A 12,346-nucleotide genomic window follows, 5' to 3' on the forward strand; every position below is an offset into this window, starting at 1 on the left:
GTAACACTTGGAAAAATATCTCCAGTATATTCATCTAGAATTTTTCTTTTTTTTTTTTTGCTCATGTAAATATATACGTGGGGTTCGAACGATGAGTTTTATGGACGCAGAGGGGAGGGCTGATTGAGAAGCTGCAGCTCATCCACAACGAGGCAGAAGAAGAAGAAGAAGAAGAAGAAGAAGAAGAAATAAAAGTGCACTGAAAAAAAGCAAAACAGATTTACTGTACAAGCCATTTAATCTTGAATTCAGTCTGAAAATCATACAAAAGGAGTGAAAAAGGGTCAAAAAGGGAGCTGCAGTTTGACTCGATTCAGGAAATTTCTTGTTGGTTTCCATCAGTGAAAGAAGCTCAGATACACCAGAATAAATACAATAATCCACCTTTTTTTTTTTTTTTCTTTGTTCCAGTAAAGTGAGGGCTAAATACAAGATTAACTGACTTGCAGAGAAGAATATTTTGGGGATATTTTGGGAGGAAGGCAGAAGGAAGGAGGGAGGTGAAAAAGAGGTAAGAAAAGAGTGAAGATATACATGGCAGCTGTATTAGTTTATAGGGTGTTATTAAAGCACTACAGACTAGGTGTGTCGGCTGCCTGCCACACACGGGCTTCATTGTCTCTAATATGCAGCAGTGCGCTACGTTAATGTGTAATAAATCATTTACACAAACAAAGTGTCCCGCTCTCAGCTAGTACATCTGCATAGCAAAAAAAAAGAAGAAGAAAAAAAAACAAATAAATAAAATAACAAACACACAGAAAAAAAAAACGGAGCCTTCAAACCGTCTTTAATGAAACTCAAACCTTTTTTTTTTTTTTTAAATCGGTGGCTACTGTTTCGTTTCCTCTAAAAGATAATACAGAAGTAGTTTGATGCAAGATTTGTTATTATTATTACTTTTTTTTTTGTTTGTTTGTGTTTTTGTTTTTTAGAAAAAAAAAAAAAATCGGTTTTCTTCTCGAAGCGCACTTCCTTCTTCCTCTTGGTCCGGTGGTGTTGGTGGTGGTGGAGGAGTTTCTGATTGGCCGGTTCAGTCGTCGTCGTCGTCGACTACGGGGTCCGTGTCCCAGCACGTGATGTCAATCTCTGAACACACAGACACACAGAAGTTCACTTATGTTATCGAAGAAATGATTGATTTATGGCTTAATAACACATAATACAGATAGTCAGACTCATTGATATAAAAGGGGTGGACACAATAATAGAAACATCTGTCAGTAAAACACAACAAACTACAGCTGCCAAATACATATGCAACATTATTTGTGTTATTTAAAGAGTTATGAGAATATTTTCACCTTGTTATTAAATATTACACTGATATGAAGAGTTGACACAGGCTTTTATTTGAAATTAGTCATCTTAATATGTATTAAAATATATGAAATATAGATTTAATAATCTACTTGCAGTGTATTATTGAATATATCAAATGATATATTCCATCTACAGTATATTAACAAATACAGCAATTATTATATCTTACCATATACAATATATTATCTAAACCAAAAATTTATTAACTTGTAACATACGCAACACATATTTTAAGAAAAAAATAGTATATATTAATGATGTATTATCAAAATGTACGTTAATTGTATTTTGTAATATATTCTTGAAGCGAAATTTAGTTAGTTTATTAGTTTATTTTTAGTTTATTTATGTTTTACCTCGAAAAACCCCACTGAGAACGTTTCCTCATTTAAAATGCTGTTGAGCTGTAGAACAAAACAGTTCACGACAAACACAACAATGTGTTACAGCTAAAGGTTTGAATACAGGAGAAATATAGGGATGTAAAAACAATGAAGTATAAAGTAGAATACATTAAAAAAAAATACAAGAATAATAAAAACAGTTAAAACCATTTAAATCAGACATGACGATCAGAACCTGACGATCAGAACCTGACGTTCGTCTGTTGTGAGAACTTTAAAAGGTAGAAAGACTAAAATATGCAAAAAGAAAAGAAGCTTTTTCGGAGATATTTACCAGAAAATATTGGTGCGAGTGTCGGTTGTGATTGCTCTGATTAGACTGATTATCAGTTCATGTGTGTTTACTCGGTGTGTTTCCCTCTGTCAGTTGTTGGTTCGTGTCCGATCTGTTTACTTCCTGTGTTTCCTGCATTTTATCAGTCTGTATTTTATTTATTTTTATTCTGTAGTTCTTGGATTTTGTTCCGTCTGTTTCTCATTTTTTGTCGCTTCAATGTATTTAAGCTAAATTTTTTTGTTTCTGCTACAACTGCCCATCTTGAGTTTTGTATTTTTTTTTAAATGGGACATTTCAAACCAAACTGAACCAGAGGTAAAAGCAGATATTCAAACCTTACATAGTAGTCACTGAGGCCAGTCACTAATAAAGGCAGTAAACCACAGAGGGAAGTTATAGAAGTTATCTCTTCTATAATGGCTCACCTGGTGATTTTTTAATCCACTTGGCTGGTTTATTGCAGTTCAATTAGTTTTAAAAAAAAACTGGATACTTCTAGTTTTTTCACAATAAAAACCCATCAGGAAACTTTAATTTGAAACATTTGAGCAGGAAGTGTTCTGTACGGTTGAAGCCAATTTAAAATCTAAAAATAAAGCAAAATGGAAATAATATGTAAATGTTGGACAAGAGAAAGTGAGAGTAGCAGGGTGATGAGGCAACATTTTCAGACAGGTGTCTCACCTGGTGGCTTGTTATAAAAGACCGGTGCAGGTTTAGCCGAGGACTCCTCTGATTGGCCAAATTCGTCCTCCTGTGATTGGCTGAAGTAGCCCTCGCTCGCCTATAAGAGCCAAAAGAGAAAACAACTCTCAACCAATAAAACGACAGAAGGCGTCTTTATGAATCAGCAGCTGCATCAACCCGTCTGACCTGAGTCCCTTCTTTCAGCAGCGTCTCCCCGTTGGTCATCAGCAGCTGTCCGTCATCCAGCTCCTGCCCCTCCATGGACGCGTGCTGCAGTGCATGCTGGTAGCTGAGGGTCATCTGGTCGGAGGCCGTCACGTCCACCAGACTGGAGGGGTCGTCCTCGGCGGCCGAGCAGAAGGTCCCGTCCACCATGTCATCGAAGCTGACGAGGGGCTGAGGCTTACCGCTGGCGGTGGCGGAGCTGGGCGGGGCGTTGTCACCCATCAGGTCCACCAGATTGGAGGTCTGGGAGGTGTTGGGTGGAGGCCCGGAGCTGCTGTCCCACAGGTTGACCAGGCTGTCCGTCCCGGCGTCCCACGGGTTGAAGCCGGCGGAGTCGCGGGCCTGCGGGGCGACGCTCTGCACCGGCTTGGAAGGTGTCGACTCCTGGACGGGCGGTTTCTGCTCTGGCTTCGACACCGAATCTGACGAAGGAAACAAACACAACACCAATTTAATAATAATTCCTACATTTTCAATATCGGTGTTTGAGTGTTGCTTTGTATATTTCTTTGTGGTATTTCTGAGTTTGTAACTTCGAAGAACGCCACCAGACCGGAGTGCTCTCGACTGCCACAGTAACAGGTCGTCTGTTTTTAATTTGGACTTCACTTTCACTCTTACCCCACTCGTCTCTGCTGTCCTCGTCCTCCCTGTTGAAGTCCTCTTTGATGGGCGTGGTGACTATTTTAGGAATGGGCGACACGGCGGCCATGTTGCGGTCTAAGCTCGCTTCGTCGTCATCGTCCCCTACAGGGACAGAAGGGACACAACGACATCGAAAAAGGCACAGAGCAAAAGTCCTCGCCCAAATCCTCCTAGAACAAGAACATTTCACTCGTACACCAGAAGTGTTGAGCTAACACAGAATATTGATGCCTCACTTACAAATCGAGAAACTATAATAATCTGTTTTAAAAAAGTTTTTCTTTGATTTTAACTTGAATCAAGTGATGTTTATAAGAAGCTTCAGGGCGGTGAAGTTGTCACAGTCAAATCCTGTGTTACTTCAACACAACAACATATACAAATAAAAGTAATCACATCATCAGCAAACAGATGCAGTCACTGAGCCTGTTTCAGACCTCTGAACCTCCGCTCATATCTCAAATACTTGAGGTCCCAAAAGTTGGTAACGTAACTTAACTGTGTCAGACGGGCTCCTTAACCACATTAAAAGTTTTATTTTGGTGGACTTTTAATCTGTAAGTGTCGAGCAAAGTAAAAGATGAGCTCTGTAACGTCTGAAGACCAATCGGGACTCGTGAAATACGATCTGAGATGAGAACTGAAGTTCAGATTTTGTCTATTTAAACTCTATAGATTTAATCTTAGCCATGCTAGCAGCTTCGCAATGTGTCAGTCTGTGTTGACCATCAAATGGATTGTCATGGAATTTAGGTCAGATATTCATGGTCCCCAGAGGATGACCCCTAATGACTTTGGTGATCCTCTGACTTTTTTCTAGCGCAAACATGAGGTTCACATTTGGGGTTTTGAATGAAATATCTTGACAATTTATGGACAGATTGTCATGAATTTCTGTTTAACTACCTGCAAGTGAGGTGACTATCTGAAAACAGCAAAGGCGGCTCCTCAAGAGGTTAGCGTAGCTGCTATAGCATAGTTACAGCAGAACTGGAGAGCTTATTTCAAGAACAGCACTGAATTCTTGATGTTTTTGCTCTTTTGTTTTCACCTGGCTGACTTCGCTAAGACTTTACATTTTCACGGTCCCCTCAGGATGAATTTAAAATTTTGATTTATGACCAAATACCTGCAAAACCGACGACATTCCCATCAGCCTCAGCTGCTAGCATGGCTCTAAACTCTTGGCTTTGTTGCTGTGTCTTATCAGGTTTGACTGACATTTGTTTGAATATCATGAGACAGAGCCTGGAAGTGAGCGACTCGGCAAACTTGTCTCTGAATCGGAGTGGAAGACATGTGACACTACAGACAGAGGAAGTAGTAACGAGAAGAGCCGAAGTTAGTCAACACTGATAAATAACCACAAGTTGTCACCCAAAACAAGACGCACTATTACAAATATAATCCAGCAAGTCATGAAACACTCATCAGACATTCATTAATATGCCATCAATGTATGCGGACACATTGTGGGTGAGTCACAGTCACAATGTCGACACCACATCCAGTAATTCAGCTCGTTAAGACAAACATCAACACAGCGTCAGAGAAGCACTTCCACGCCACTTTTTCTCAGATGTTAGATGATTTCATGCTCGTTGAAGTCAGACGTCCTGTTCGGAGACCAGAACGAGATTTCCCAGAGGACACGAACACAATGAAGCACAGATGAAGAACAACAGAGTCACTTTGCCTGGAAATGACTTGAGCGATGTGACCCTGTTAAAATGACAAATCACATCCAGCTCAGCGGAGGCTTGCATGGGTGGGTTTTCTCCAGTTCACCTGGTGGTCAAAAAACCCTCTAAAAATGGAAACCAGTTTAGGAAACAACAACCTTTTAATACTGAAGTAAGAATTTGATTTATAGAGAACTTTTTCATTGTTGTCAGCTGTCACTAGGACAGAGATGAACTGGTTATTTCTCCACCCATCATAATATCTGCCATTACTGCACCGACACACATGCAACAACACGCTGCAGATCATAAAGGCGATCTGCATGATTTTGCATAGTAACTGCATAATTGCTGACCATTTTCCAAAGCATTTTCATACGTCTTTAAAGTCATGAGTCATCCACTAATTTTCTACGTTTACACCTTTACTGGTGTCTAGGCATGCATGTACGTAGTTTTGTGTTTCGTCCAGGCTTTGAGGTATTTAAGTCAATCTAAAAGTCAACAGTTGCGAAAATTCGCGTGAAGGCAGAATTGTTGAAAATATTGAACTCAAGTGAAATTTTCGCGTGACGCCGTGTCGTGAAAGCCTATCGGCGCTGGCGTTCACACTGACGTCATGACGTTCACGTTGCTGATGTCCAGACATTCATGAACAACAATGGAGGAGAGGATAATAATCACTAATCGTGGCCGTTTGTGGACACACAGAGCTGAACGATAACACATCTACTCGTACCGAGACAGGACACAAAAGGAGCTGCCGTGAAGGGAAGTGAGCTAGAAAGTCAGACTGCCTGGTAAGTTTTGGAAATACGTCTCAGCACAGCATAGCTCTGATCGATCCGAACTCCATTCAGGGAAGAAGCATTTTAAGAGTTGTTTGTTTGTCGTCTGGCCGACAGACCTGATGAAGCATGAATTCAGGTTTTTTACAAGGCGGCATTATGATGTTATTGTTTCAGCATCCTTCTGATCAAGTTATTGCAGTCAGATCACAGAGAAATCTCTTGGTTTTAGGTTCATGCCGATGTGGTTTGATGTGTTTTCCGGTAAGTCTGTGAGGGTTTGGGGCTATGTCCAAATCGTGAAGTGCATGAGGGCTCTGTAAGGGACATGTCTGCGTCCTAACATCTGTCAGGACGTTTGTCAGCTGACTTTGATTTTTGGTCAACAGAATTTGTCGCAGAAGTTTATCAAAGGAAGGTAAGTCATCTAAAAACACAACGTTGTGTGCTCTGGAAGTTGGTCTGCAGCGATGTCAGATGCGCTACCACAAACAAAATCACAGCAATGGTCTTTAAACAGACACTGGATCGACTCCACAGAGGTCGAAGGGCAAAGATCCACATTCAGTCGAACAAACATCGGTGGCGACTGACGGACGGCTCGACGACGTCACACACACACTCGTACGCAAACACTCACAGGTTGGTCAGTCGGTCAGGATTAAAAGCAGCAGCAGGAGCAGTGTGTGTTTGAGTGTTTGTGTGCAAAGAGGCGATGTAGCCCAGGATCAGAGGAAGAGGAAGAGGAAGAAGAAGAGGAAGGAGGTGGAAGAAAAACCAGTGAGATTCTGTAGTTACAATAACAACCTGTTTATACCTGAGAGAAGCACAGTTAGCTCGTTGCTAATTCAAACCAGAAAACATCAGAAAAAAAACAAACATTCAGGAAAATAATTCGACATCAGCAGCTGACTGGACGACATCTAAAGGATGAAGACTGAGGGGACGACAGACTCGACATCTATCACACAAACCGACAAACAGCTTTATGGTTCACGGCCATAAAGGAAAGTTTAGGAAATGCTAGTGTTAGCCTGTTAGCTATTGGCTAAAAGGAAGGTGAGTTATGGAGAGGTTTGAAGTAACTACTTCTGCTAACAACAAGAAAAAAGGTTTAAAATGAGTTTGTTTTTAATGAACAGACACAGCTAGCATGCTAAAAAACACGTAAAGTCAGATTTTGATGCCTTTTCTGACTCGATCTTTAAGGATTCTTCCTCTTTTTTAGCGTTTGAAAGCTGCTGGTGATAAATGCTACATATTTTTAGTCATTTTATATTTTTCTTATTGTCAACAAATCCCATGAAAAGACCAAACCTTCTGTAACAACGAACAAATATAGTTTTGTTTTTAAAAATAAGCTCAATTTCTTTAAACTTCTGGCCATTGTGATTTTTAGCCATCACTACTCAACCAGAAGTAAACAGTGTTTTTGTTGGGGACTATTTTCAGCGGTGGATTAATCCACATTTTGTGCTCTAGTGAGTATTTGTGGACCGTGTGTGTGTGTGTGAGTGTGTGTGTGTGTGTGTGTGTGTGGGACGGACTCTAAATAAACTGCAGTGTGTGTGACTGATGATGATGATTGATGTGTTGTTATTAGTTTATGACAACAACGGAGCTCGACGGCACGGAGGAAGAAGAGATATCAGTAACACTTGTTACTGGATACACTCACATGTTGGTTGTGGTCTTTTTTAAGGGATGTCGACAAGAAGAAAAACATAAAACATCAGCTTCTTTAAATTGCTCCGTAAAGAAGTCGCAGGGGGAGATGAAGGTTGTCGGGAGCGGAGGGCAGGGTCGGGGGTGATCTCGTCAGGGGGTTGTGAGGTGATTTTGAGGGTTGGTGCGCAAATGTGTGTTTGTGCTGCTCAGTGGAGTGAATGATGAGAATGAAGAGCTACAACTGAGAGGATGAAAATGCACGTGGACTAAAAAAACTGAGGCAGCATATCTACCTGCTGCCGTCCTGTCATCAGGTAACACTGTTGAACTTATCGATTGGTTGGTGCCGTTAATTCATACCGGAAACAAAATACTTGAATCAGTCTAAATAATAAAGTCTCATCTGATTCTAGTCTGATCAGAATCAATCTGTCTGATTCTGATCCACTAGCCTCAAATCTCACATCTGTTTCTGTTTGTGAAACGTATTCTGGTTTCTTAAACTTGTATAAGATCTTATTCTGGTTTTGAGAATAAAGAAACAACGGACCTCATTCTTATTCTAACCGTCTCGTTACCTCTCAGAGGTTCATTTGTTCAAATCGCTTCATCAAACTCTTTTAATGAGTCTTGTTACGTGAAGGATCCTGTTTTTGTTTTGGAGTAAAGATCATCAGAAAGTAAGATAATGTTTGAATCATGTACACAAGAAGCAGAATAACAAGATTACATGTGTTTTCTGAGAATGATCAACACCAGAATAAGACTCTTTGATATTGGCGTTAATGTAAAAGTACTCGAGGACGATTTAATGGTTTCTAATCCACGTGCAGTTTCATCCTCTGCTACTCTAATTTCTCCATATTTGTGGAGGGAGTTGGTGTCGGGGGGGGAGGGATGTTCGACCAAGCTGCTGGTGTCCACCGGTCTTCTTCTTCTGCTGTTTATCAGTTATGTGCTGTACCTACCGGCTGCAGCGGCGGGCTGCCTCCGTGCGTGTGGCGGGGTGCGGAGGGGCGACTCACCCCGGAGCGGGGGAGTCGGACTGGGGCTGCTGGGACTGTGCTGCTGCCTCAAGAACGGGCTGTCCAAACGGCCTGGCGGTCGAGGGGGGGGAGGGGGGACGACACACAGCCACACACGAAGATTCAAACACACAAACATGTAACAGAAGACACGAGGCGACGCAGCAGGACAGAGAGGATGGACGAGAAGACAGGACGGACAGGAGGAGAGGGAGGAGGACAGGAGAGGTCAGAGTCAAGACACAAGAAGAAGTTCAGCCCCAGAGGAAAAATAGTTAGAAGCAGAAAAGGATTGTGGGAAAGAGTCCCGTGGAAACCCCGTGAAGAAGAAAGAGAAATCAGAGGAACGGGTGAATAAATAAATATGAGTGGAATAAGAAGGAGTGAGGATGGTGAACACAAATGTGGAGTCAGATGAGTGAAAAAGAAACAGAGAAAGAAAAGAAGAAGAAGAGAGAAAGAAAGAAAGAAAAGAGGTTAGTGTTGCTGTAAACACCAACTGACAGCATGCAGTTAAGCAGAAATGAAAAGCTGACAGAGTTTTTTCATCCTCAGGTGTGAAACTGCATATTTCTGTAAACTCACGAGTCTGAATAATGAATCCCCTGAAAATTAAATAAATGTACAGTGAAGACAAGTCGCATCCCAAACATCTGCCACTGGAACGAGTGGACATAGTTTCTTATCTCACTCTGATGTAAACTTTCTAGGTGATTGTGTTTTATATATACTGCTGACAAAACTTCATGAAACAGTAAACTTATATGTAGCCTGAGAGGCAAAAAAACAAACAGCATTTCACTTTGATTTAGGAGAGAAAATCCTGACTCTTGACACCCATCCCCAGTGGAAATCCCTCCTCTGTCACTGAGACTCTGACTAACGCTGCAGACGAACAACGTGCAACAATACAAATTCAAATCATAATGACAGAAAAAGCTCAGCAGCAGTAATCCAGCGGTGAGAGAAGAGACAGAGATCGTCTGCTGGCTTTACGCTGTTGTGATTCTCTCTCTCTTTTTCCTCTTGGTATTTTATTTCTATTCACCAACATTGTAAATCTGTGAAGATGAAACATGTGAGTTGTGGATCTAAGGAAGCAGCAGAGGAGATGTTGATTACTGTCATGATGTCAGATGTCATGAAGCCTCTCACCCTCCCTCTGTCTTCTCCTCCTGGAGGCTCCTTCACCCCACACTTTCTTTTAAAAGCTTTTTTTTCTTTAAATGAAAAGATGAACGCAGTGTTCTCGCTGCTGAGACGATGTTACATGCATATACATATATTTTTTGTGTATTGGGAAAAAGCCTCGGACGTCAGAGTTTCTGATGAGAAGATGATTTAAAGAGTTTACCGGTCCTGTGGACGGAGACGGGCGAGGTGTCGCAGCTGATGGTCATGGCTCTCTCCTTCTGCTTGAAAAACTCTCGCGGGTTTCCTGACCGCTGAGCGATGATGGCCTTCGCCTCCTGGAAACACAAGCACACACAGTTATTTCCTAGTTTCTGTCTTTGAATTTGTGGTGTGTTCTTCCTCTTGTCTGTCAGACTCACCTCCACCTCAGTTTCCTTCTTGTCCAGGTTGAGGTCCTCGATGCTCGCCTCTGCTACCTGCAGTGAAGAAGAAGAAGAAGAAGAAGAGGATTGAAACATAAAGCAAACAGATCACAAGGAGGAAAACAATCACAAGATGCCACCAGCGAGGGGCGACAGAGACCGGGTTTGTTTCAGTTACATATGTACAGGAGCAAAGCTCAGAAACACAGACGCACTGCAGTGTTTGCAAAACTGCCATTTTGTGGCAAATAACTCTGCCAGAGAGTATCAGGAGCAAAAACTCATTATAGTTATTCATAGTTATTTCTTATCTACACTTTTTTGCAAATAAAATAGTCAAAAACAAGAACTTAGGTTAAAAAAAACATCCTGATCAAACAGCAAAATGCATAAAACTACATAAACCTGCATAAATACCAAGTGTATGGCTAATAAACTATATATTACTGGATTTGAAATCTCATTGGCTACTTGATGCATCAATCATCCTGAGGCTGGCGTGTAAGTGGCTCAGGAGAGAAGAGGAAGACGAGAGAGTGGGTCTCCTGTCTACACGAGCACTCATTGGCTGTTATAGGCTCTAGGGCGGGCATAGCAGCTCCTGTCAGCTCAAATAAGCTGTCAATCAAACGGCTGCCATCTTTTTAAGCTAGATTTAATGCAAGACCTGCAGACACCCTGTTAAAAGAAGCATGTAAATGTACATCTCATCCTTTTATTTAAAGCTGCCGTTCGTCTCTAACGAATCATAAAGTGCCTCTTTGTTCGCTGCACAGTTTAGCATTTTATTTTTCTCATCTTTATTGTGTTGCAGCTTTTCACTGTTTTTGTCACACGTCCTCTGTTACATTCTGAATTGTGTGTTTCACAGTCTTCAATAGTCCCATTGTGTTTTTACTGTTTGTGTTGTGAGACAAAAAGATCTGGACTGAAATAACAGTTTTTGTGCTTTCTTTGGCATCTCTCCTGTCAACAGACGAGTGTTGAATGAGTCTTTTTATATCTACTTTTGTGCTGATAGAAAACCATCGCAGCGGTTTCCTCCAAAACATACTTAGCTAATGCAAAAAAAAGTTACACATGAGCCGAACTGTCCGGACGAACAGCTCCATGTTTCATCAAACAGACAAAGAGGTGTGACAGGTGTGTAAATCTGTATAATATCTACGACACAATGATCTCCTTTTGTTGTATTTCCCCTCGTCCGTCAGTAACAAACGATGCCTGAAGCGTCTGAGCGAGTCATTATAACTGATGTGTGTGAACTCAGCCGCAGGACGGAGTTTAAGATGTTCGGGAGATTAACTGGAATATCAAAACTGTGCTACGACGCAGCAGGCAGCTGATTACAAGACGCTCCAATAGTTTTTATGTCTGCTTGTGAAAATAAAGCACACACACACACACACACACACACACACACCCACACACACACAATGAAGGCTTTAAATTTCTGTAAAGCACACACAGCGTGTAATCGCTCTCCTCAGAAACAAACCACCACCGTCACACACATTGTGTCCTTTTTCTGTGTCGTCTTCATGGCTGTTTGTGAGGAGCAGTGTGTGTTTGTGCTGGTGTGGTCTGATCTCAGTCATCTCAGAAGTTGTAATCTAATTACTGATTTCACTGGAAACAAAACCAAAACAAAACGAGAGACAGAAACTTACGATGGTGCTCTGGTTCCGCAACCTCTCTCTGGCCTCTTCCTCCTCCAGCAGCTTCTTCCTGCTCTCACACAAACGAACACACACTTTCAATGATACTTTACCAGGTCCAGCAGGCGAAAACCAGGTTTCACGACGCGATAAAAGGTCAAATCGTTCTCTTAAATTTCTACACAGTTCTGCTAAGAGCGAGTGCATGTTTGTGGGATTAAGAGCTTCATTTTCCAACCATACGCCAGCATGATTTTAAATAGTTTTTGGTTTCTCCTGCTGGTTCTGGAGCTTCTTCAAGGAACAGTTCACCCAAAAAATGAAAATTCAGTCATTATCTGTTCAACCTCATGCTGACGGAAAATTGGATTAAGTTTCTTCAACATTTCTGGAGCTTCACAGCGAATC

General features: G+C 41.5%; 1 protein-coding gene across 4 annotated transcripts in view; it reads right to left on the reverse strand.

Annotated features, from left to right (window-relative positions):
• Window positions 1–219: 219 nt before the first annotated feature.
• dbn1 (drebrin 1) overlaps window positions 220–12,346 on the reverse strand; it is a 116,254-nt gene continuing 104,127 nt past the window's right edge. For all 4 annotated transcript variants that reach the window (XM_073478812.1, XM_073478811.1, XM_073478810.1 and 1 more), the window contains exons 8-14: window positions 11,951–12,008; window positions 10,278–10,334; window positions 10,079–10,193; window positions 3,538–3,663; window positions 2,878–3,338; window positions 2,689–2,788; window positions 220–1,089 (exon numbers count right to left, since the gene is read on the reverse strand). In XM_073478812.1, coding sequence (XP_073334913.1) covers window positions 1,034–1,089; window positions 2,689–2,788; window positions 2,878–3,338; window positions 3,538–3,663; window positions 10,079–10,193; window positions 10,278–10,334; window positions 11,951–12,008 — 973 coding nt within the window. In that variant the 3' untranslated portion in view covers window positions 220–1,033. The remainder of the gene's footprint in view (window positions 1,090–2,688; window positions 2,789–2,877; window positions 3,339–3,537; window positions 3,664–10,078; window positions 10,194–10,277; window positions 10,335–11,950; window positions 12,009–12,346) is intronic.

This window comes from Pagrus major, chromosome 13 (genome assembly GCF_040436345.1).
Source record: "Pagrus major chromosome 13, Pma_NU_1.0".
Lineage (NCBI taxonomy): Eukaryota > Metazoa > Chordata > Actinopteri > Spariformes > Sparidae > Pagrus > Pagrus major.